Below are 22,028 nucleotides of genomic sequence, written 5' to 3' on the forward strand. Positions count from 1 at the left end.
TTACTCTATTAATGAGTTTCCCCTAGGGATGATAAAAGTATGCACTAAGATTGGTGTTTAAGGATTATAGCACTGGTAGGTTTTTTTAAATGAGCATAATTATATTTTCAACAGTCAGGAAGAAATAAGAAATACAGTCCTGTCTGAAATCTCTAAGTTAACACTGATATACCATTAGTGATACAGAAAATGATAACTTGTACTATGACACATAATAATTTGTAAGATGTACTTCATTTTGAGACAATTTAAAATATAAAAGGAAGCATATATCTTAAAAATGATGAGTTTTGATTATTTATATTATGGGTTGTTATGAAGATCCAAGGCATCAAATGATACTTTGCTATGGAAAATACCTAAAAACAAATGGAAAAAAAAGATTATAACATTGTTTAAAATAGTATATTAAATGTAGAAATTAATGTACAAAAAAGAGTAAATCTTTCTTGTTTATGAGATTCAGATGAATTCTATTCTGGAGATTGAACCTTGAGCCTTCAACCTTGGGCCTTTGCACATGCAAACATGAATATTGAGTTACACATAGCCTCTACTTATTAACATCTCTAGACTTTATTGTCTTTATAATAAAGCAAAAGATGATCAATAGTTTGTTTGGACTAGAGCCTGCTAAATAGCTTTTCTTATTTTCTGGGGTCTAGATTATCCAGGATAGATTCTTCATAGCTTGGAGTCTGTCCAAATTCTCCTTTTCTCTTCCTTGCCTGGTGATCTTGTTCCTGGCAATCTTACAAGTCACCAATTCCTGTCATTGCCAGCTTTCCTTGTATCCTCTGTCATCCATTCCAAAACTTAGGTCGTTTGGAGAAGCTGAAGAAGCTGAGGCTATATAAGGGAGTGGTGAGCAGTGTTGGCCTCAGGAATCCAGCTTTGTCTACTTTTCAAATGAAATGTGTTTTGGTCACAGGCTTATAATTATTTCAGCTAAAGAAATATATGTAGTCTCCTGGTTCAAATCAAAGGAGACTTCTATTTCTTGTGGCGTAATGAAAGTATTCATTTATATATTTAGGATAGACTAAAAACATTTGAGTTTCAAGAGTAGGAGAATGTCACTCAGTCGACCACTGCCTGAAAATTAGATCCGTGAAAGCTTAGACTTCTGAGCTGCCAATAGCTATCTATTTCACAAAATAAACATTTCCAAGTTTTCTGATTCTTCTTGAGACAGTTTTAGTGTTTTGGGTGTCTCTAGGAATTTTTCATAGATTGGCAAGCTTATTGTGATTCTCTTTCTTATGCCATAGTCTCTCTACTATGAACTGTTCTCATAACTCTACCACTCTGTGCTCCTCTTTCAGCTCTAACATCCATCTGTAATTAAGTGGTCCTAAACGCAGAAAGTTCTCTCTTGCCTGAATAATTCTTCCAAAGTAAGAGACCTTAACAAGAGCAGAACTATCACAGCATTTGGAATGGAAGATTTCCATACAACTTCTTTCATTTGAAGACCAGGAACATCTAGCCATCACCTTAATCCCCAGAACAGTGGCATTAAGGTTGGGCGTGCAGCTTAGTGTCAGAGCAGTTGCCTAGCAACCAGCTTCTACAAACATAAGCATATGGCTATCTGTTTATAAGACAGTCTTTCTAGCTTCCAGCTTATAAAATAAAAAAGGGAATAGAAATATCACAGAAATAGCAAGTTACTCTACCTTTACGATCACAGAAATTTTATCTGCAGCCTGACCTCAGCTTTATAATTTCCTTTATAATTGAATGGTGCTAGGAAAATGTGCATGTCTTCCCATGACTGAAAATGTTGTGACTGAGCTGGGTTTGGATGCTCTGAGCACATGCACGCTTGAGGGATGCATGTGTCACGTGCATGTGATGCATAAGCAATGATTTCACTCTGTATTCCAAAGCATCATGATGCACATCTTAATTTTTTTAAAAATCCGACCTTGACTACAACAATGATACAAAATGTAAAGGAAAGAAGAGATGAGGAGGTAGTGAGGGACCAAGAGGAAAGAAGACAAAAAGGTAATGGGCCTGGGAATCCAAGCACTGGCATGATAAATAATTCTATACCTAGTTGAGCACGCATTTAATCCCAGCATGTGGGAAGGAGAGGCAGTGGATCTCTATGAGTTCAAAGACACTGTGGTCTACATAGTGAGTTCCAGGACAGCCAGGGCTACATAGTGAGACCCTGTTTTGAAATAAAATAAAGAGGAAGAAAAAGGAAGAAAAAGAATTCTACACCTGTGTCAAACAACAAGTCCATATCTGAATTCCGTATCACCTCTAAAAGAAGTTAATGCCATACTGCTTATTTCCTTTAACTAAACTAACTTTCAGTGAAATTCCACTTGAATAGAAAGTATTGCCCTAAACACAGGCACAGGCAACAAGAGGAAAGCCTCATTTAGCCCAAGTCAAACTTGGAAAATGGCTAGCCTCCTAAAGCTGTTTACATACCAGTCTCTGCCACCTGGCTTCCCAAATTCTGTCAAAAATGTAATCAAGTCACTTCATTTTGGCAAGCACTCCAAGTCCCTCTGAAACGGGGAGATTAGTGGCAAGCCAACTCAGTGTGGTTAGTTAGTAACTATCAAAGTCTTCTGGATGCCTTGGGGTATAGTGGGGGCAATGCAGGAAGGAATCATGTAATACCCAAGAAGTTGAAAACACATGGAGCTAAACACTATGACCAGTTGCAGGCTCCCTCAGAGGCCACTGGGATGGCCCAGAGGGTACGATGATTGCCATGTAAGCCTGGTGGCCTGAGTTCCATGTGTGGAACCTATGGAAAGATGAAAGGAGAGAACCATACCATACAATTGTACTCTGATATACACACACAGAGGCACATACACCATGGCATGTGTGGATACACATACACACAATAGCTAGAAGTCAGACTGTGTTAAAAATAACACAACAGGTGCCTGAGGGCACCGGAGTCCACTCTCCTTGCCTGGAGTTCCATAGATGCTTAATTTCTGCTTCAGTTACTCTCTTTGCTCCTCAGTAAGTGACTTAAACTTCTTGAGCATCAGTATGGAGGAAGACAATCCCAGCCACCCAGTGGGGCAGTAACAATTAGATAGTGTGCATATGAGCTATGAAGGCATATCAAAGGTATGAGCTACTAATTGGTCTCAACAGGTCCAAATAAACCAAATCCACCCCCTGATTATGTTAATTGCTACCAACCCACAGCCTTTCTTCTACTTTAAAGAAAATAAAGAGCCACACATGTTGGTACACACCTCTAATCCTAGCACTTGGGGGTAGAGGCAGGAGAATCCAAACTTGTAAGTGATCTTTGACTACACAGTGCTTGAGAGCCGTTCTGGTTCTTTTAGCATAGTGAAATATAAAACTAAGTGTTCACTTACTGCAACCAGTTTCATCAGAAAGGTCTCCACAGTCATCCACATTATCACACACATAGTGCTGCGAAACACAGTTCCCATTGCTACACTTGTATTCAGTGTCTGTGCAAGGTTTGTGAGTTGGTTTTCTACCTGCAATTTAAGAACAAGGTAAAGTCAAAACTTTTCTTCGTTGAGACAGAATGTTTCACTTGTCCATTCACAGATAAATACATGTTTCCCCACTTTTCCCCGGGCTCCCTTGTAGCTAGACTGAGACCAAATGACTAGTTCTAGCCATTGGGCTGTGAATTGGAAATGACACATGTCACCCTTGGACTAAAGCAATTCAAAGTCTATGGTGCCTTGACACTGCCTCCTACGCTGGGGTTGTAACCTTGGCAGTCAGGTTGTCCACTGACTAGCTCCCAGAAGGATGCTGGGCAAACTGCACGGTCCATTATTCACACAGGAGAAAGAACTCTTTGTTGTGTTAAGACTCGGAGATTTGTTGGTGGCTGCAAAATCAATTACTCTGAGTAATACAGAATGATGAGAGAAGCAGGATCTTTCCAAATCAAAAAACTGAAAAGATTTGGCATCAGCTCAGCAGTCAGGAGATCAAGGTTATTTATATACAATGGCAAAGCAGTGGTGAAGAGGAAGGCAGATCATGTACTTATGGCACTTGATATTCTAGGGAAAGAGTGTGTTAGTGTGCCCAGCCTGTCCTTACTCAGCAAAGGTGTTTAAGAGGGAAGGTCAGTGAAGAGCTGGTTGCTATAGTAATAGAAATGCAAGAAAATAAGGGCAAACCCTTTGTAGCATGGGACAAGCTGACCACACGGCCGCCCCAAGTAGGAAGAATTTGTAGGTTCAAAGGCTCTAGGATGCATAAGTCAAGTGACACCAAGGTTCCACAAAATGTCCTTTTTTTTTTTTCCCTAATTGTGGAAGTGACTGTGAACTGCTTCAAAGATGGGTGAGAAAACAAAAAAGGAGACAGATAAAAGAGCTTTCTCAGAGGAGAAATTTCTCAAATTCCTTCTAGGTTCCTGAGAGAAGTGTAAGGCTGAAGATGCTAAGACCACAACTGTTGGTTGTGTCATGAAATTTAAGTGTGAACTAAAATATGATTCAGGAAGATTATAACCTGTATATGGTTTTCTATGTGTGATATTTTGACAGTGAGAAGAATAGGTACAGGACAATGACCTCAAATGAACGAGGAAAGGGGCTGGAGAGATGGCTCAGTGGTTAAGAGCACTGGCTACTGGTCCTGAGTTCAATTCCCAGCAACCACATGGGGGCTCACAACCATTTGTAATGGGATCCGATGCCCTCTTCTGGTGTGTCTGAAGAGAGCAACAGTGTAGTCACATACATAAAATAAATAAATAAATCTTTTAAAAAAAAATAGACCAGGAATTCAAGAATTGACATCTTAGTAACAATAATGATTGTAAAGACAATCACTCAGATTGGTGAATGAAAGAAGCTAATTCATAATGCTTCAAATAGAAGATATACTCATCAGCTAGTTAACATATGGCTAGGAATATAAGAATGTTTCCAAGACTATGTGTTGTTTCTTTCCTGTTTCTTATTCAAAAGCACACTCTTAAAGGTGAATGTATCCTACCTATAGAATTCCTTTAGACCATTATAGCTTTAGTATCAGCAGAATACTACACAACTGAATTCATCATATTAAATACAATTCTCTTTAAAGTAATGATCTCGATGCATTTACAGTTTAGAGGTTAAGATGCAGTACATTGTGTTTAACTGTGCATCATTAATCAAAATCTTTTCTTTCTTGAAAGGAGTCTTGAGTTCCAACCTACTACAAGTGGCATTAGACAGCTGTATACCCCCTAAGGAGTCCACATAGCACATTATATGGAGAAGAAAGGAGACAAGGCGACAGTGCCAAAGAGGATGGCCAGAGTCTAGGAAGCCACAAAAGAATAGATGCTCTTCACAGAGAGGCATCTCGATCTGCCCAAATCCCTTCCGATCCAAGTGAGGCCTTCACAATATCTGTATGAGCCAAATATACCATTTATTGTCTGGTATCTCCATGCCTTAGAGAGTGCCAAGGTGCTGTTAAGTATTGACTCCCGTAAAACTCAAGTTTTTCTCAGGTCAATGTGTCATCGTAGCTCAGTGCTATTTCAGAACTGTTACTGGCAATTGCAAAGAGTCTAATTCATTCATTCCAGGTAGAATGAAATAAAATTTCTGTCATGCTTTTACTGGGGATGGGAAACACAATTAAAACTAGCTACTTGTTCCCATTTGATCAGTGTTTTCTTTCTAAGTAAACTAAATTTGCAAATGACCCATGATCCACCACTATAGGCACAAAGCAAGCCTCTGCAGGACCATCGGAAACCCTGGAGGAACATCCCACAAACAGCTAAGGGCCCTGGTTTCTGCCTTCTCATTTTCCCATTCTGCTTACAGTGTTCTTCTTTCTCATCACTTCCATCTCCACAGTCATCCAGACCATTGCACAGCTGGTGGCCATAAATACAGCGACTGTTGTCACACCGGAAACGGTGTGGTGATTCACACGGAATATTGACTGGAAAATGAAAAAAAAACAAAGCTACAAGTTAAAAGTAGAAATGACAATGCCTAAAACCTCCAGGCTATCCCAGTGCCCGGCTCACTTCATTCATCATTTGTCCATGCATTCACTTGCTCATTGGATTAATCAATAAACACATCCTGCGTCTCAGCTACACATCACAACACGATTACAAGTGCTAGATATATCCTAGATACAAAGTGCAAGAGACACAGTCTTTAGTCTCATGGAACTTGAGTCTAGCAGGAATAGACTTTACATACAGAAGAACCAATTATTCAAGAAGCTCCTCCTAGGGAATGTGTGTGTGCGTGTGTGTGTGTGTGTGTCCTTGCCACTCTAACATTTAATTTTACTTGCTATGACAATTTTGCCTTACAGAAAGAAACAACTTCTAAGTGCTTCTGAAATTTTGAGTCACAAAGTTAAAAACAAAATAGGAAGCAGAGGTAATTATCAGCAGCAAAGATGAGGCTAGGCAGCATTGGAAGGCCATTGTGAAAATACAAGAGTCACTGAAGGAGGAGCTCTGACATCACTCCCCGTAATCACTGCACGGAGAGTGAGTAGGCCAGTGCAGGAAGGGAGGGAAAGTGATGTGGCTTTGGAAGCACTGTTGACTTATAGCCACTTCACTCAAGCCATCAGAAGATTTCAGGCAGAAATATTCCTGGATCCCTTCTGAAACTACAGCTCCCCTCTAAATCTCTTGGAAGGTTTCTTCCTGAACAGGTACCTGGGCCACCTGAGCCTAGCCAAGCAAATTTGTATTTCTCACATTTTCCCCTAGTGATACCATCATTCCCAGCCCAAAGGAGACACAGTGAGAATTACTACAGCAGCTTCTCACCAATGACCCACAACAACTGCAGTTTCGTTCACTTTGTGAAAATCAATAGTTCTTAACCAGGGATGAATTCAAAAAGCCCTAGAGCTTTTAAAAAGTGGTTATGGGGAGCAGGACAGATGGCTCAGAGATTAAGAGTACTTGCTGCTCTTCCAGGTCACCCGGGCTCCATTCCTAACATCTACAAGGGAGCTTAACAACCATCTGTAACTCCAGTTCCAAGAGATAGGATGCCCTCTTCCGGCTTCGGTGAGCACTGTACAGTGCGTTCTACAGACATACTTGCAGGCAAAACACCCATACGATAGTCTTTTTAATCTTATAAAAAGCCCCACATTTACAGATTCTGCCTCCATAGGCTTAAGCCAAGCCAGAACATGTGTTATGATTCTGTCCTATCCACACCACAAACAAGCCACTCATTTAAAAAAAAAGAAGTATGTATAATGGTCTTGAATTATTATATAAAGGGAAGTGGTTTCAAGAATTAAGTCTTCAGGTTTTCTACAAGTTCTTGAAGGGGACAAGGGGAGGGAATTAAGGATGAAGCAGGAAGGCTACAACTAACCCCTCCTCCTCCTCCTCCTCCTCCTCCACTTCCTCCTCATACTTTAATTTAACCTCAGGACCTGTGCTCATACATATGTGTGCACTTCCAATTTCCATGTTTGCTACAGCCTACATGGTTAAAATCTTGGCTGTTAACCTAACTTCCTCAGGCTCCAGCTGGAGAACTGAAGCAAGAGGACTAAATGAAATCACCAGGCTTGATTGCTCATCAATCAGGCCTCAAAATTACACATCTACCCACACGCCGCATAGAAGGAACACTGTAATGTGGCCAAGCAAGGCAATGTCCTTTCAGCCCCTCCCTCGCCCTCTTACAGCACAGATGAATCTCCTCATCAGAACCGTCGACACAGTCATTTTCCCCATCACATATCCAAAATGACTGGATGCACACATGGTTTTTACATTCGAACATGGCAGCTGGGCAATAGGTACCATTTGGAAAGCGAGTAGCTGTTGGTGAGGGGACACACACAAAAAAAATAATAGTGAGATAGACATATTCAATTTTACTCAGTTTATGAAAATCAATAGTTCTTAACCAGGGATGAATCCAAAAAGCTCTGGAGATTTTAAAAAGTGGTTACTGGGAGCTAGAGAGATATGGCTCAGAGATTAAGAGCTCTTGCTGCTCTTCCGGAGCACCCAGGTTCCATTCCTAGCACCCACATGGAAGCTTACAACCATCTGTAACCTGAAGTTGGGTCTCCCTCAACACCTGCTACTGGGGCTCTTTATTATTCATTACCCTGTTGCTGTGTCTTATCTACAAAAAGGTATATAAATGTTTTTGGCCGGGTGTAGTGGTGCACACTTAATACTAGCACTCAGGAGGCAGAGGCAGGTGGATCTCCATGAGTTCGAGGCTAGCCTGATTGAAGAGTTCCAGGACAACCACAGTTACACAGAGAAACTCTGTCTCAGAAAAACAAAAAGGGCTGGGGGTGTTTATGTCTTAAGGACAAGACAGTTCTCTGAACCCAGTTTTCAGTGACATAAATCATTCCAGAGAGAACACCATAGTGTGTCTCTATGGCCAAGTGTCATTTGTCACATGTTTCCCATCATCTTTGACTGTCTCTCTGAACTTTGGGAATCAGCAACTGCATCATCAACAGTGTATTGTAAATAACCATGGAACAGCCACTACAAACAACTAGTGCTCCCAAATCCACTGGGAAATAATGACTCAGGCAAACTGAACATCATGAGAAGGCTGAAGAGAACATACTTATGCTTTTAAACTAAGAAGTGGGTTGTGTCTAAATTTCTCTTGCCATGCACTGAGATGCACAGAACCTCAAGTGAGCAGGCACTTACGGCAAGCGGACTCATCAGAAGCATCCAAACAGTCTGCTCTCCCATCGCATGCCAACGTCTTGGGCACACAGTGTCCACTCGTACACTGAAAATGTTCAGGATGGCAGGTCTTCATCTCTGAAAAGATCGTGATTCCAAAACTGGGCACACGGAGCACAGAGGCTACTGCTCCTTTCCTACCCACACCCCATGGCTGACTCAGAGTGAGCTCCAACTACCACTAATAAAATAGACAAACTCAAAATTTAATTTCTCCATTCAGCATACGGAGATGAATTCTTCTATTGCCCTGTTGGGTAACCGCGACTCTTAAATTTCTCCTCAGAAATAATAGTTTCAAGGTTACATGATGTCACCATACCCACCATTTAATCGGTATTTAGAGTGTGTGTTCCAGTGCTCTGTGCTCTACCCCAGGGTCACATGTACCCTTCTTATCTTCCTATCACTATGATCAGACTATCCTAAGTTAAACATCAAGAAGAACAGAAGATGCAGAAGATACCATGTTAAGTGGGACTTTAACACTACAGAAATTTTATGTCGTTGCACACTACAGAACTTATCAGCACTGGCTTACAAAGTCCCCACTGTGCCACGGTGTAAGATTCTGTGTGCCCTGATAGTTACCACAGTCCCGTTCATCCGAGTTGTCTCCACAGTCATTTTCTTGGTCACAGACCCATCTAGAGGGGATGCATTGCTGATCAGCACAGCGAAACTCGCTCTCTGTGCATGCCCGAGGAACTGAAAAGGAAAGGCACCTGGCCATCAATGTGCACTGGGAATCCTACCTGGGCAGCTGGCCTGGGCCCTTGGGTACCCAGCTTTGTCCTGTGATCCCGTCACATTGCAAAACAAAATCCTATGCCTCGCTGGACATGGTAGCCCTTAATCCCAATACTTGGGAAGCAGAGGCCAGCCTGGTCTACATATTGAGTTGGAAGACAGCAAGAGCTACATAGTGAGACCCTGTCTCAAAAAAAAAAAAAAAAAAAAAAAAAAGGCAAACAAACAAATAATCTTATGCCTCAATTTCAAGTCCATAATAACCTTTTAGAAGTTTTGCAAAACTCTGCTAACCAATGACAGTATTCAGTATGAACTTTATTATCTTTTTTGCTCATGTAATAGTAGTGGGGGTTGAACCTAGGACATCATACGTGAAGGACAAGTGTTCTAACACTGATTTACATTCTTGGACTACACACACACACACACACACACACACACACACACACACACATATAACACACATATACATAAGGCTGGCCTCAAACCCACACTATGATCCAAGGAGACCTTGGGCTTGTGACCTTCCTCTTTCTGACGCCCACAGGGCTGAGAAGTACCTCCTAGACCACTCTTTTGTGTAACAAGTCTCAGCTGGTTGACACTGCTAGGTGTAATCAAGACCCTGATTCTCCCACTGGCCTCTGGCCAAGGCTGAGGACTTCTAAAACGTAACTAAAGCTGAAAAGGGTATAATTAAAAAGAAACTTGAAACTGAAAATATATCTATCATGAGCCAATGACAATAAATAATAACTGGGATTTATTTCCAAACACACCTTCTCATTCAAAACTGTATACTGAGTTTAGTGTGATCTAGTCCTCTGGCTTCCTTCCCTCAAAATCATGTCCCATTGCTAAGTCACCTGCTACCAAAACAGTCACCGATCCGTTTGTGTGTGTGTGTGTGTGTGTGTGTGTATGTGTAACAGATCAAAGGAGACTTGATCAAATATCCCCTTCAAAGATACCTTCTCCCAAAGCTTGACTGACTAGCCTTTCAGAAGGAAAATATACACTTCCATAGCCCAGAGAAAATGGCCCAATGAATTCACATCCCACCCTCTGAGGAGGGATGGATGAATTATATAGACAGAGATCCCAGCCCCTGCAGCTCGTGGGGCCACAAACTCCTAAGCACTTACCACAGTTTTCCTCATCTGAGTTGTCTCCACAGTCGTCAATGCCATCACACTTCCAGCGGAGAGGGATGCAGTGGTGATTTCTACACCTGAAATCCCCCGAAGGATGACATGGCACAGATTCTACAAAGCACAATCATGGTCAAAACTTCATAAGCTAAGGCTGCAGCTTCATTGTGATAGAGTCGGAGAATTATGTTTCCATATTCTTGAAGCACTCAGACATAGGGATGTCCTCTGTTAGCAAACCCTAAGCCATCCTCTATTTTGAAAGTAAATGTATTACCTTGCGGGAGGAAGAGTATCTTTTGGCTGTTTTACCTGCCTCTGCCTCAGGGACTAAAGAAAGGCATGTGCCTGGCCATTATTACCTTTTATAGAATTTTTTATACTATTCTAAAAGTAAAACATGATATCAAGTTTTTAATTAGCAACAAGATGTTAAAACATTATCAAAGGCTTAAAATGGAGTCAATATAATATTCTATTACACTACCTTTGGTTTCAAGAGGCAGTATATACTTGATTTTGACAATGTCCATTGAATTTGTTCTTTTTGTCTAAATTTTTTCCATGTTGCCAGAGTGACTACATCTGCCTATTAGATGATTAGAAAAGTCACAAAGACACTTAGAATATTATGGTCATGAAGTAATCATCCAGATTTGGAAATAACTCTTCTGTGGCATATTGTACCTTCTACCATCTGTGAGATCAGACAAGCTATTTAGACATGTCATATGAATAAGGACTGTACATCTGGAAGAAATTAAACATGTTCCTAACATCTTAACGATATCTTCTTTAACTTATCTGTTTTGGGACCAGATGTCATTTAAGATGAATTAAGTTCCCCCAATGACTTCAAGCTCCTTTCCAGAGGTAAAAGAGATGGGACTGTTGCTCTATCCTTATGAGAGCGATGGCATTCTCTTGCCCCTCCCCAGCCCCGGAGCCCTTCCTACCACAGCCTTGCTCGTCACTGTTGTCCCTGCAGTCATCAAAACCATTGCACACCGCCCACTGTGGGATGCAGCGGTAGTTAGTTTTGCAGCTGAAGTCTGTGTGGTTGTCACAGTTATAAGCAGCAGTCACTGAAAAGGAAAAAATCAAGAAATGAAAGTGGAAGTCTTGCTGGAAACAGTACCAGAAGGCTCCTCGATATGGTTATACAGAGGACTTGGTGCCTGCAGTCAATAATTACCACGTAACCACTAAACAGACTCTGGCAACAGGCATCTCCATTAGGTGTGATCTGCTCAGAGAGCAGAACATTAGAGCCCTCAATACCACTCATTAGGGTTGAGATGTACTGCGGACAGGAAGGGACATGTGGTTTGAATGAAAATGGCCCCAAAAGCCCATAAAGAGTGACACTGTTAGGAGGCGTGGCCTTGCTGAAGTAGGTGTGACCTTGTTAAAGGAAGTGTGTCGTAAGTGGTGGGCTTTGAGGTTTCAGAAGCTCAAGCCAGGCCCAGCGTCACTCTCTCTTCCTGCTACCTGAGGGTCCAGATATGGAACTCTAAGCTACTTCTCAAGCACCACACCCTGCATGCTGCTATGCACCCCTGAAACTGTAAGCAATCCCCAATTAAATGCTTTCCTTTATGAGAGCTGCTGTGGTCATGGTGTCTCTTCACAGCAACTAACTAAGACAGGGCATGTACCTGGTTTGAAGTAAAATCCTTGAAATGCTGCTTCTGTGGTAATATGACCATGAACTTAACATGAACCTCACTCTATTTACCTGTAATGCAGAGGCCTCACCTTCCTGACCTCAGTGTTTCTCACATGGATCTCATGAGTGCTCTATCTAGTGTTCTGCATGTTCTGCACGGGAGGTATGGCCAGGCTCTGGTTACAAATAGAAACCACTCAACTGTGTTTTATCTTGTAGTGATAGAATTTGCAGGAAAAGACAAGAAAGAGTACTTCCTTCTCTTAGATGGAAGCAGAGGAATGTTGTCCCCATCTGCTTGTCAACTGGCCTTGTTTTTGCATGGGCCCACCCCAGGGAACTCACTGCATTCGTGGATGGGCTCATCAGAATAGTCTCCGCAATCATTGTCGACATCACACTTCCAGCTCTGAGGGATGCAGCGACCATTGTCACATTTGAACTGGCCGGGCCTGCAGCTCCGGCTGGCACAGTGTGAGGTGTCTTCATCTGAGTTATCCAGGCAGTCATCCACTGAGTCACACTGCCAGGACTCTGGAATGCAACGCTTGTTGGCACACTGCCACTCATTGGCTTCACACCGGTGATGCTCTGCAAACAGGGCATTTGGTTACAAGTTAGGATGGGAGCACACAGTTCACACTGGTGGGGTCTAGAGAAAGCCATTTTTAACTTCCTTTCACTGGGTTGATACTCGAGTTATTGGCAACAATGATGACTACATGGAAAATTATTCTTATTAGAATAACTAGTAGGCTTTTATTAGATTCTGAGTTCACATCCTTTTCTTCACACAGAATTGGGGGCCAGATGCTAAACACCTCTTCTAAGCTCTGTTTTCTATCATTTAATTGTCTTCAAAGTTTGTGATTATTGCTACTTTTGACATTCTGGTTTTAGTTTATAGTTAGGGAACCGTATTAATAAAAGAGAAAACACAGTCTTCATTTAAAATGAAGAGAAAGAAAGATTCCTTCTCTCAATGTCAGCTCAAGGAGGTTCTGCAACCAGCACATAAAAGAAAACCAGCCATCTAGATAACTTACTATTGACCTTCAAAGTTCAAATTCAAACCCTCTATTAAAATACATAAAGCATTGGGCCTAACTTTTCTCCAAAAATTTTTAATGAGATTTTGGGTTGCTTCTACAAAATCAACTGCAGAAACAGACAAAGAAGGGTATAGGAAGGAACCCAACCTACCACAGAGAACACGGTCTTCATCAGAGCCATCAGCACAATCCTGGCGAGCATTGCACAAAGCCTGGGGGCTCGTGCAGTTGCCATCCCGACACTGGAACTGTCCCAGACGGCAGAAGCGGTGTGGGCACAGGTCTGGTTCATCAGAACCATCAGAACAGTCTTTCTGTCCATCACATTTCCACCATATGGGGATACACCTGCACAAAGAGGGTAAAGCATGTAGAAACTCATCGTGGGCCGTTCACCGAGCAACGTCCCCATGGAGAAATGAATGAGATGCTGAGTCCCAAGGGATGGTGGGGAGGAGACAAATGGAATTATGTTTTTAGAAAGTACATGATTATCTACCAGAATAAAGGAAGGTATTTGAGTATTTTTTGGAAAGCTGGGAGGCTCTAAGGACTATTGAGTGCTTATGTCATGACAGATACATGGTAAAGTCACATGGTGCCTTCTCCATGACTGAACACATCCTGGACCAAAAATCAAACTTTAACGAGTAGAAAGAATAGGGGAGGGATATTTCTTCTTCAGACAGTCCACAAAGTGGGAAAAAGTCCTTATTAGCTCTACTTCAGATGTTAGGTTAACATCCAGAATTTGCAATGAACTGCAACATCCAAAAAGCAAAACTGACAATGAGTTCAACAAATGGGCTAAAAAATGAACAGAGTTTTCAAAAAAAAAAAAAAAAAGGGGCAAATGGCTAATAAGCAACATCCTAGGATTTGTATGAGGGAATGCAAGTTAAAACTACCTTGAGGTACCACCAAACCCCAGTCAGAATGGCTATCATCAAGGAACCAGACAACAAAGACTGGCAAGGATGGGGAGAGAAAAGCCCAATTCATGATGGTGGGGCTGTATAGCCAGAATGGTAGAATTCAGCCAGACCACTCCTCTTCTATCCCAGAGGGCTCCATATCCTTCCATAGAGATATTTATAGGTCTATTTATTGCCACTCTATTTACAATGGAACCAGTTATGGAGAAAACAGATGGATCTAAAAGCATCACCACTGGTTCCCACCTAATTATGGATTGAGTCGCCCAGTGGCTGACTCAAATGGATGACAGATAGAGCCACTGGCAATCGTAGTTTAGGAGCAGTAGATGGTTAAGAGCAGTATATGGTTAAGAACATTCTGGCCCTAATCTTCACGACAGTTTGTTAGACATCAAAAATAGTTTTCTTCTTTATAAACAGTGCATTATACGCATTATCTCTTTGCTTAATAAATTACTTTTACTTAAGAAAGATCTTATCTAGATAGAAAGTTTGGTCCTGCCAATGAGCCAAACTAGTTAATCAAAATCTCAGTTGATGAAAACCTATACTCCCAGCATTCAGAAAGCCGAAACAGGAGGATTGCCATGAGTTTCAGGCCAGCATGGGCTACAAAATGACTTGTAGGCCAGTATGAACAATAATCCATCTCAAAAAACAGAAAAGAAAATCTCTGTCCAACTCTCTAGAGTCAATGTATGCTGAAGGGGAGGCGAGGCAATTTGAAAAGGGGAGCAGGTGCCTCACTTTTCATTGTTGCCACACAGGAACTGCGTGCTGGAGCACATGGGCATACAAAGTGTTCTGTCTCGAAGCTGAACAGTCTGGAAGTCATCCGGACACTCGCAGGTGAATCCTCTCCCTCCCGCTTTGATAAGGCACAGATGAGAACAGCCACCGTTGTTGGTACCACAGGGATTGCTCACTACAGAATAGAAGAAGAAAGCATGCATTTGCTGTCAGTTGCCTTGAATGTCAAATACCAATTAGCAGCCCACAGGGCTGGACATAGAATTTATAACCCCTTAACTAAGAGAAAAGCTGCCAGTTTTATCATTATGCCAACATCTAAATAACTCAGATACTGGTTTTGATGTTTCTCCAAGTCCTGGGAAAGTAAACTATAATACAAATTGCATTCTGTGCCAGATTTCAAATATAAGTTGTGATTCCCAGCACACGCTCATATATCAAGTCCCCCACATTCTAAGGATTGATTGAGACAACAAAAGTTTGGATGCCAGAGCCATGCATGGATAGCCTGTGCAGTTTTTCCATCTCCCCTTAGAGACAAAGATTAACATAAATTCCAGTAGTATGATATGAAGACTATTAACATCCAGAAAGAGATACTGAATACCATTATGATGATAATTCTCATTTTTCTTTACTTCTAAGTTTGTCAGATGTTAGAAATTATAACTTCAATTTTGCATCAATTATAGAGACTTCTGCCAATGTAGGATTATGGCTATATAATACTTTGTTCAAGAATAAATTTAGTAATCCATCCCATATATTTCCTCCCTGTTCAGAATTATGACCATTTCCAAATTATTCCTTAAAACCTATGACAACCTATCTATAATTTGTAAAATAACCGTAACCAGACACTCAAGCCCAAGGGATTGGGATGATGACTCTCCACAACTTCCTGCTGAATAAGGGTGATGAAAAATTGGTACAGAATTTATATATTGATATGGAATTAAAGTTTTCATTGATATAAATTTCATATATTGATACAAAATTTGCAACTCATTTAAAAATACAAGACTTAGACCCACTCTTTCTAATAACTGATGTTACAAACTATTTAGGATGATTAAGTAACTCAAGTTAAAGGTCAGATAGTAAACTCAGGGTTATATTAGATTCTGATTTAATTATAATAAAGTATTTTCAATATTACTCAAATAGAAATGGCTAAGAGTAGTTAAGGTTTAACAGTTCAGATATACTTTACATAGTCTTCAAAAACATTAGAAATCCACAGAATGTGACACTTAAATGTTATGTCATTATTAAAGATCATTTGACAATAAGACATGTCTATTCCCGACAACTTCCCCATTCTACTTCAAAGAAGAATCTGAGCATCAAAAACTCCATATAGAGTTGCTCCAGTTATGGCAAGGTGAGCACTAGACAAAAATTGCCCTATTCATTTACAAACAAACAAACAAAAATACTGCCCAGGAAATAACACACAATGCAGGATAGTTGACAGTTTAGCTCTGCAAAGACAGAGCAAACTAGTCCTTCATAGTTCCTGCTTCATTTCAAGATCTGTCAGATGTTTCTGGGCCAGAAGGTTGAAGACAGATGCTCCAACATTATAAGAAATTAGGGAACTGTCCAGGTAGTCAGCTGTCTCTATAATTTGTTTAGGTGTTGGAAGCTATGTTTTTGTGCTTCCTACATATTCAAGTAATATTTAATTCATTCTCAGATTTCTAACAGGGTTGAAGACTTGTCTCATAATCAAGCTTAAGTTGTTTAGCATTGAGAGAGATCATATAGATTTGAAAGTATGGTTTTCAGATGGTAATGCAAGCTAAAATCAGAATATAACTCAGGTATAATATTGTAAGCTCTTTAAGTTAGAATAGGTGGTAGAGTGCTTTATCTAATTGACAAATATGATGGACTAGATGTTAATTGTATATCATACTTTGTAATTTACATAATTGCTATGGTTATGCTCAATTTATGTCTGAGATAAGAGCCTTTTTACACAGAAAGGATGAGATGTTGGGAATTGGCTCTAGAGCTTTGTCTTGATTCAGCCCCCAAAATGGGAATCTGCATGTCCAAATGCTCAAGGTCCCTGTCCCCAACTGGTTTTGATTGATCAATAAAGAGCCAACAGCTGGAGCTGGAGAAATGGCTCAGTGGTTAAGACCACTGACTGCTATTCCAGAGGTCCTGAGTTCAAATCCCAGCAACCACATGGTGGCTCACAACCATCCGTAATGAGATCTGACGCCCTCTTCTGGTGCGTCTGAAGACAGCTACAGTGTACTTACATATAATAAATAAATAAATCTTTTTTAAAAAAAAAAAAAAAAAGAGCCAACAGCTAATGGCTGGGGAGGGGAGCGGGAGAGGAGGAGGGGAGAGGGAGAGGGAAAGAAATGGGGAGGTGGCTTCTAGGTTCCCAGGAGAAGAAACACAGGGAGAGGAAAGAAAGGATCTTAGCCAGAAGAGGGGAGTAGGACTGACCATGTCAGGAAGGAACAGGAGGGCATAATGGCAGAAATGTAGGTACAAGAAGGAAAGCACACCCAGAAGGGCTGCCCAGAAGCATCTTGAGGAGCAAAGATAAGGGAGACACCCGGAAGGAGCTATGTTAAGTCAGGAATGTTGGAGAGGAGAACGTGCTGGGTGTGGGGAGCTTTACAAGTGCCCAGGCACTGAGCTAGTCAAGGCATAGCAAAATTAAAATAAAAAAAAAAAAGTTTGTCAGATGTGTTTGACAAGACATTACAACAAAGTAGACCCCGAAAAGCCAATCTGCATCCTCAAAAGTATACTTCAAATCTCTCCCACATTATTTCTAAAAGATTAATTAAGTTTAATTGCATGAAGCAGAATAAAAACTCACAAAGAATGGAGTATGCTCTTCCACCCACCACTATTTTCTCAGAAGAAGGGAATAATAACATTTGTGTGACTCAAAACACGCTGCCATGAGCAGAGATATAATAACTATTTCATAATGACTACAATTTTCTTGTAAATTTTATTTGTTATTAAGGGATAATTGTTAAAGGTGCTATAATTGCATACTGATAGAGATACCGAATGTTCTTATTTTTCAAAGTACTTAGGGATGGAATCAGTTGATATTTAACTCACCTTAAAATACAACAGTCCTCCCACCAAAATACTAACTATGGGAATACCTGTCATTCACTTAGGAGGAGGTCACTTGTCAGTTCAAGGCCACCCTTAGCTACATACCTAGTCTAAAAGCTAAGAACTTAAAATGTGGCTCATTGGCAGAGTGGTCATCTAGCAAGCACAAGGGCTTGGATTCTAGCCCAACACTGCAGAATATAAATTTGATTTACAAGTAGGGAAATAAATTCATCTTAATTCTCAAAAGATCTTTCAAAGAAAACATTAACAAGTATCAATGAGTTCCTGCAAATCATGTTCCCTAAAGCAACTGCCCCGAAGCTCACCAGATACTCACTAATGGGCTGCCGGTATGGATGGTACACGTGGATGTCAAAGGGTTTATGAGTTGTGTTCACCAGCACGACTCGACCTGATCCATCATATTTGTTTCCCTTTTCAACTGTCCTTGTATTCCAATCTGTCCAATAAACAGTGTCTTCAAAAATGGTCAGAGCAAAGGGGTGAGGCAGTGTCCCATCATACACCGTGTGTCGATGGTGACCCTCCAAATCAGAGAACCTGGTGGGAGGAAGAACAGCATGTAAGCAAGCCCTCTCCTCTAACCGTCCTCCAGGATCAGTGAGGGAAACCATCAATCAGGAAAATTCTACCCCTCTGCGTCTCTAAACAAATGGCAAATGACATCAAAATTTAAAAGCTACACTCAAAAGCTGAAATAGCCACAGAGATTGACAGAATCACCAGTTCAGAGCTGTGGTTTAGGTATTATGGGTTAGTAACATTTTATGCTTGGCCTTGCCCATTGAGCACTTTTGATTTCCTGAGATAAGCATCATTCTTGTTTTCTAGGTGTGTGTGTGTGTGTGTGTGTGTGTGTGTGTGTGTGTGTGTAGATGCCTTCAGAGGCCAGAGGCATTAGATCCCCTAGAGATGAAGTAACAGAGTATTGTGAGCCATTCTATGTGGGCCCTAGGAAGAAGTGAACCAAGAAGAGAACACTCTCTGAATTGTTGGGTCAATTTGCCAGGCTTCTGACATCCTGTCTTCACTAGCCATAAACTCTAACCATTCTCTTTCCACTCATTTCTATAGATCTGCATGCATCTTCCTGTAGGTAGTATAAGCTAAGGCTGAAGATATAAGTCAGTTAATAGAAACTGAAATACATCCCTAGCCACACAGAAACTTTGAGGCCAATCTGGTATATATGAGATCCTGTCTTACAAAAGAGAAAAGAGCTCAGAGTGACTCTGAGTGTACGGGCCAGTTGGAAAATGAATACAGGGTTGTTGAGATGGATCCTCTGAAAGCACAGCCCTGCTAGTTTGTAATTAGTTACTTAGTTCATCTTTTTTTTTTTCAAGGTACATACTCAATGTAACCCAGGTGAGCATCTGCCCAGTACAAGAGATCGTTGGTGTAGTCAATGGTGATGGCATTGGGCCATTCGATCTTGGTAGAGATAATCACAGACTTATTGGTTCCATCCATGCCAATTCTCCCAATGTATGCTTGAGTACCCCAATCTGCCCAGTAGACATGCCTGTGGGAGCAAACACAGAGGGTTCAGACCCCAAAACCAAAAGATACAGCTGTTCTCCATCTAGAGAAATGAAGTTTCCATCTCAGAGTCTCTCAGAAAGGAAAGAGAGCTGGCAAAAATATCCGTAACAATAAGGATGGTGTAGTAGTCCTCAAAAAATCTCACAATTTCCCATGCATACAACTCAAATGTGACTCAAAAAATGAAAAGTTAAAGACAAGAATCCAGCTGATAAATACCCTTTGAATGAGAAACACTGCTCATTGCACTAACACAGTCACCAAGCAGGAAAACAGAGACAGATGCCAGCAAGATATTGATCCATAAGTAGTTACATGAACAAGTGATTGAATACATGAAGAAAAAGGCCCAAGATTACAGAGGAGCCATACCCTCTTTGAGGATGAAGGACAATTCCCCTGGGATTTTCAAAGCAGAAGGTATTGTTTGCATCCACACAGTGCTGGGCTAGCATTCTGCGTTGGCGACCTTCAAGGTCAGAGACAAACAGGCAATCTAGGATGGCATCCAACCAATAGAGTTTTCTGAAATGGAAAGACAGCAGTTACCATGATAGCTCCTTTGTTTATATGCCCAGTTTCCTATCTAAGCTCCCCAAGATTCATACATACATCTGTTCCATGGCACCTTCCTCAAACAAAAGAGGACACAGGGAAACAGGAAAGGTTATCAAATGTTTCTACATTGAAAGAAGCAACTCCCTATTGCCCTGAAAAACTCAGAATTTCTAATGGTTTTACAAATTGCCATGGTTGGAGAGACGGCTCATTGGGTAAGTGGGACCTGAATCACCAGAAACCATGTGAAGCCAAGGCACAATGATCCACTTCTGCCAACCCAATGTACCTTCTTTAAGCATATGCTGGTCAACAACAAAGAAACCTTGTCCAAAACAGAAAAAAAAAACAAGAGGTTGCGTTCTTACCTGCTGACCCAGTCTACTGCCAGACTTTCAGCTCGTCTTAACCTGTGGCTCATGATGGTCTCCCGGTTTGTCTTATTCAAAAACATCCTCTCGATGATTTGCTTCTCTGCATCAATCCAATACAGCCTCTTCTCTACTCTATCAAAGTCCAGGGCCACAACGTTGCTCAATCCTTGCAAAACCAGGGAGTATGACGTGCCATCTATAGTTAAGTTTCTTATATAGTAACGGTTGCTGAAGATGAGGTAGGGCTCGATGTTGCTATTCTGCCGGCAGCTCTTCCCATCTGGCTCACGGATGTAGCCAGGAGCACACTTACAAATATAGGAGCCTACCACATTCTCACACTTCTGGCTGCAGAGCTGGGGTGACTCCTTGCATTCATCAATATCCACACAAGTACGTTTGTCAGACATGAGCTTGTACCCAGGAAGACAGGAACAGTAGAAGCTGGTTATGGTATCTGTACAGTTGTGGTCACAATGACTGATTGAAGAATCCTGGCACTCATTAATGCCTGCAGGCAAAAGACAGTTACTAGAGAACTTAAAATACCATCCATAGGCCCATAATTACACTCAAAATCAACACTCCTACCATATGGTGCCAGTTCTTAGCAAATCATAACGGGAGAGGCCACATTGATCATTCAAAAGTCAGTAAATTTCCAACTTCCTCCCCAGCTTAATCTATTTCCTCCCATTATTTGGAGAATTCCTTATTAAGTTTCTATAACCAAACTACCTTAAATAAGACATATTTAAAACTGGAGAAAAACTAAGTTTAAAGTTTCTTATCTAATAAGGCTGTTAATTTCTGTACACCACAATGAAGTTTCTTTACAAAATTTACAGCATGACTGAAATGTTTAAATACTCAAATTGTATACACATGTATATATGCACATGAACAGTATAATATGCATCAGTAGCAGTCCTAGATTTTTACAGGTTCTTCAGTCGCCTGCACAAAGTTATAGGGATATCCAGCACACTCTACCCAGCTTACTCCTTTACCCCAGATCTTAACAATTAATGCGACTAGTACTTTTAAGCAGACATAACACTCAGCTAAAGTTTCCCAAGTAGCTGTGTTATTAGTCACAGACTACTGTGCCCATTTCTCAGTAAGCTTAATAACAAAATGAGAAGAAGAAATGAGAGAAGAAACAAGGCAAGAGGTGGCCCAGTGTGCTCATTTGTAACACCTTCCACTTCAGTGGTGTGACACTTGTGTCCTGACTAACCACAAGTTACCAGTGTGATATAGACATCTGCCTTATGGGGTAGGATGCACCCAAGGATAGGTACCTCACAGCACTGACACTGCAACAGGTGCCAAGCCTAGCCTAAAGCAGAAAAATACATACTTCTTAACGAATGGCAGA

General features: G+C 41.1%; 1 protein-coding gene across 1 annotated transcript in view; it reads right to left on the reverse strand.

Annotated features, from left to right (window-relative positions):
* Lrp2 (LDL receptor related protein 2) overlaps window positions 1–22,028 on the reverse strand; it is a 160,974-nt gene that overhangs the window by 21,604 nt on the left and 117,342 nt on the right. Inside the window, exons 50-63 of the mRNA XM_031370522.1 lie at window positions 20,642–21,158; window positions 20,088–20,240; window positions 19,525–19,695; window positions 18,487–18,710; window positions 15,033–15,210; window positions 13,499–13,695; window positions 12,641–12,886; window positions 11,583–11,711; window positions 10,621–10,740; window positions 9,314–9,430; window positions 8,684–8,800; window positions 7,679–7,816; window positions 5,818–5,940; window positions 3,375–3,503 (exon numbers count right to left, since the gene is read on the reverse strand). Of these exons, the coding sequence (XP_031226382.1) occupies window positions 3,375–3,503; window positions 5,818–5,940; window positions 7,679–7,816; window positions 8,684–8,800; window positions 9,314–9,430; window positions 10,621–10,740; window positions 11,583–11,711; window positions 12,641–12,886; window positions 13,499–13,695; window positions 15,033–15,210; window positions 18,487–18,710; window positions 19,525–19,695; window positions 20,088–20,240; window positions 20,642–21,158 (2,559 nt within the window). The remainder of the gene's footprint in view (window positions 1–3,374; window positions 3,504–5,817; window positions 5,941–7,678; window positions 7,817–8,683; window positions 8,801–9,313; window positions 9,431–10,620; window positions 10,741–11,582; window positions 11,712–12,640; window positions 12,887–13,498; window positions 13,696–15,032; window positions 15,211–18,486; window positions 18,711–19,524; window positions 19,696–20,087; window positions 20,241–20,641; window positions 21,159–22,028) is intronic.

Source organism: Mastomys coucha, unplaced genomic scaffold (genome assembly GCF_008632895.1).
Source record: "Mastomys coucha isolate ucsf_1 unplaced genomic scaffold, UCSF_Mcou_1 pScaffold15, whole genome shotgun sequence".
Taxonomy (NCBI): Eukaryota; Metazoa; Chordata; class Mammalia; order Rodentia; family Muridae; genus Mastomys; species Mastomys coucha.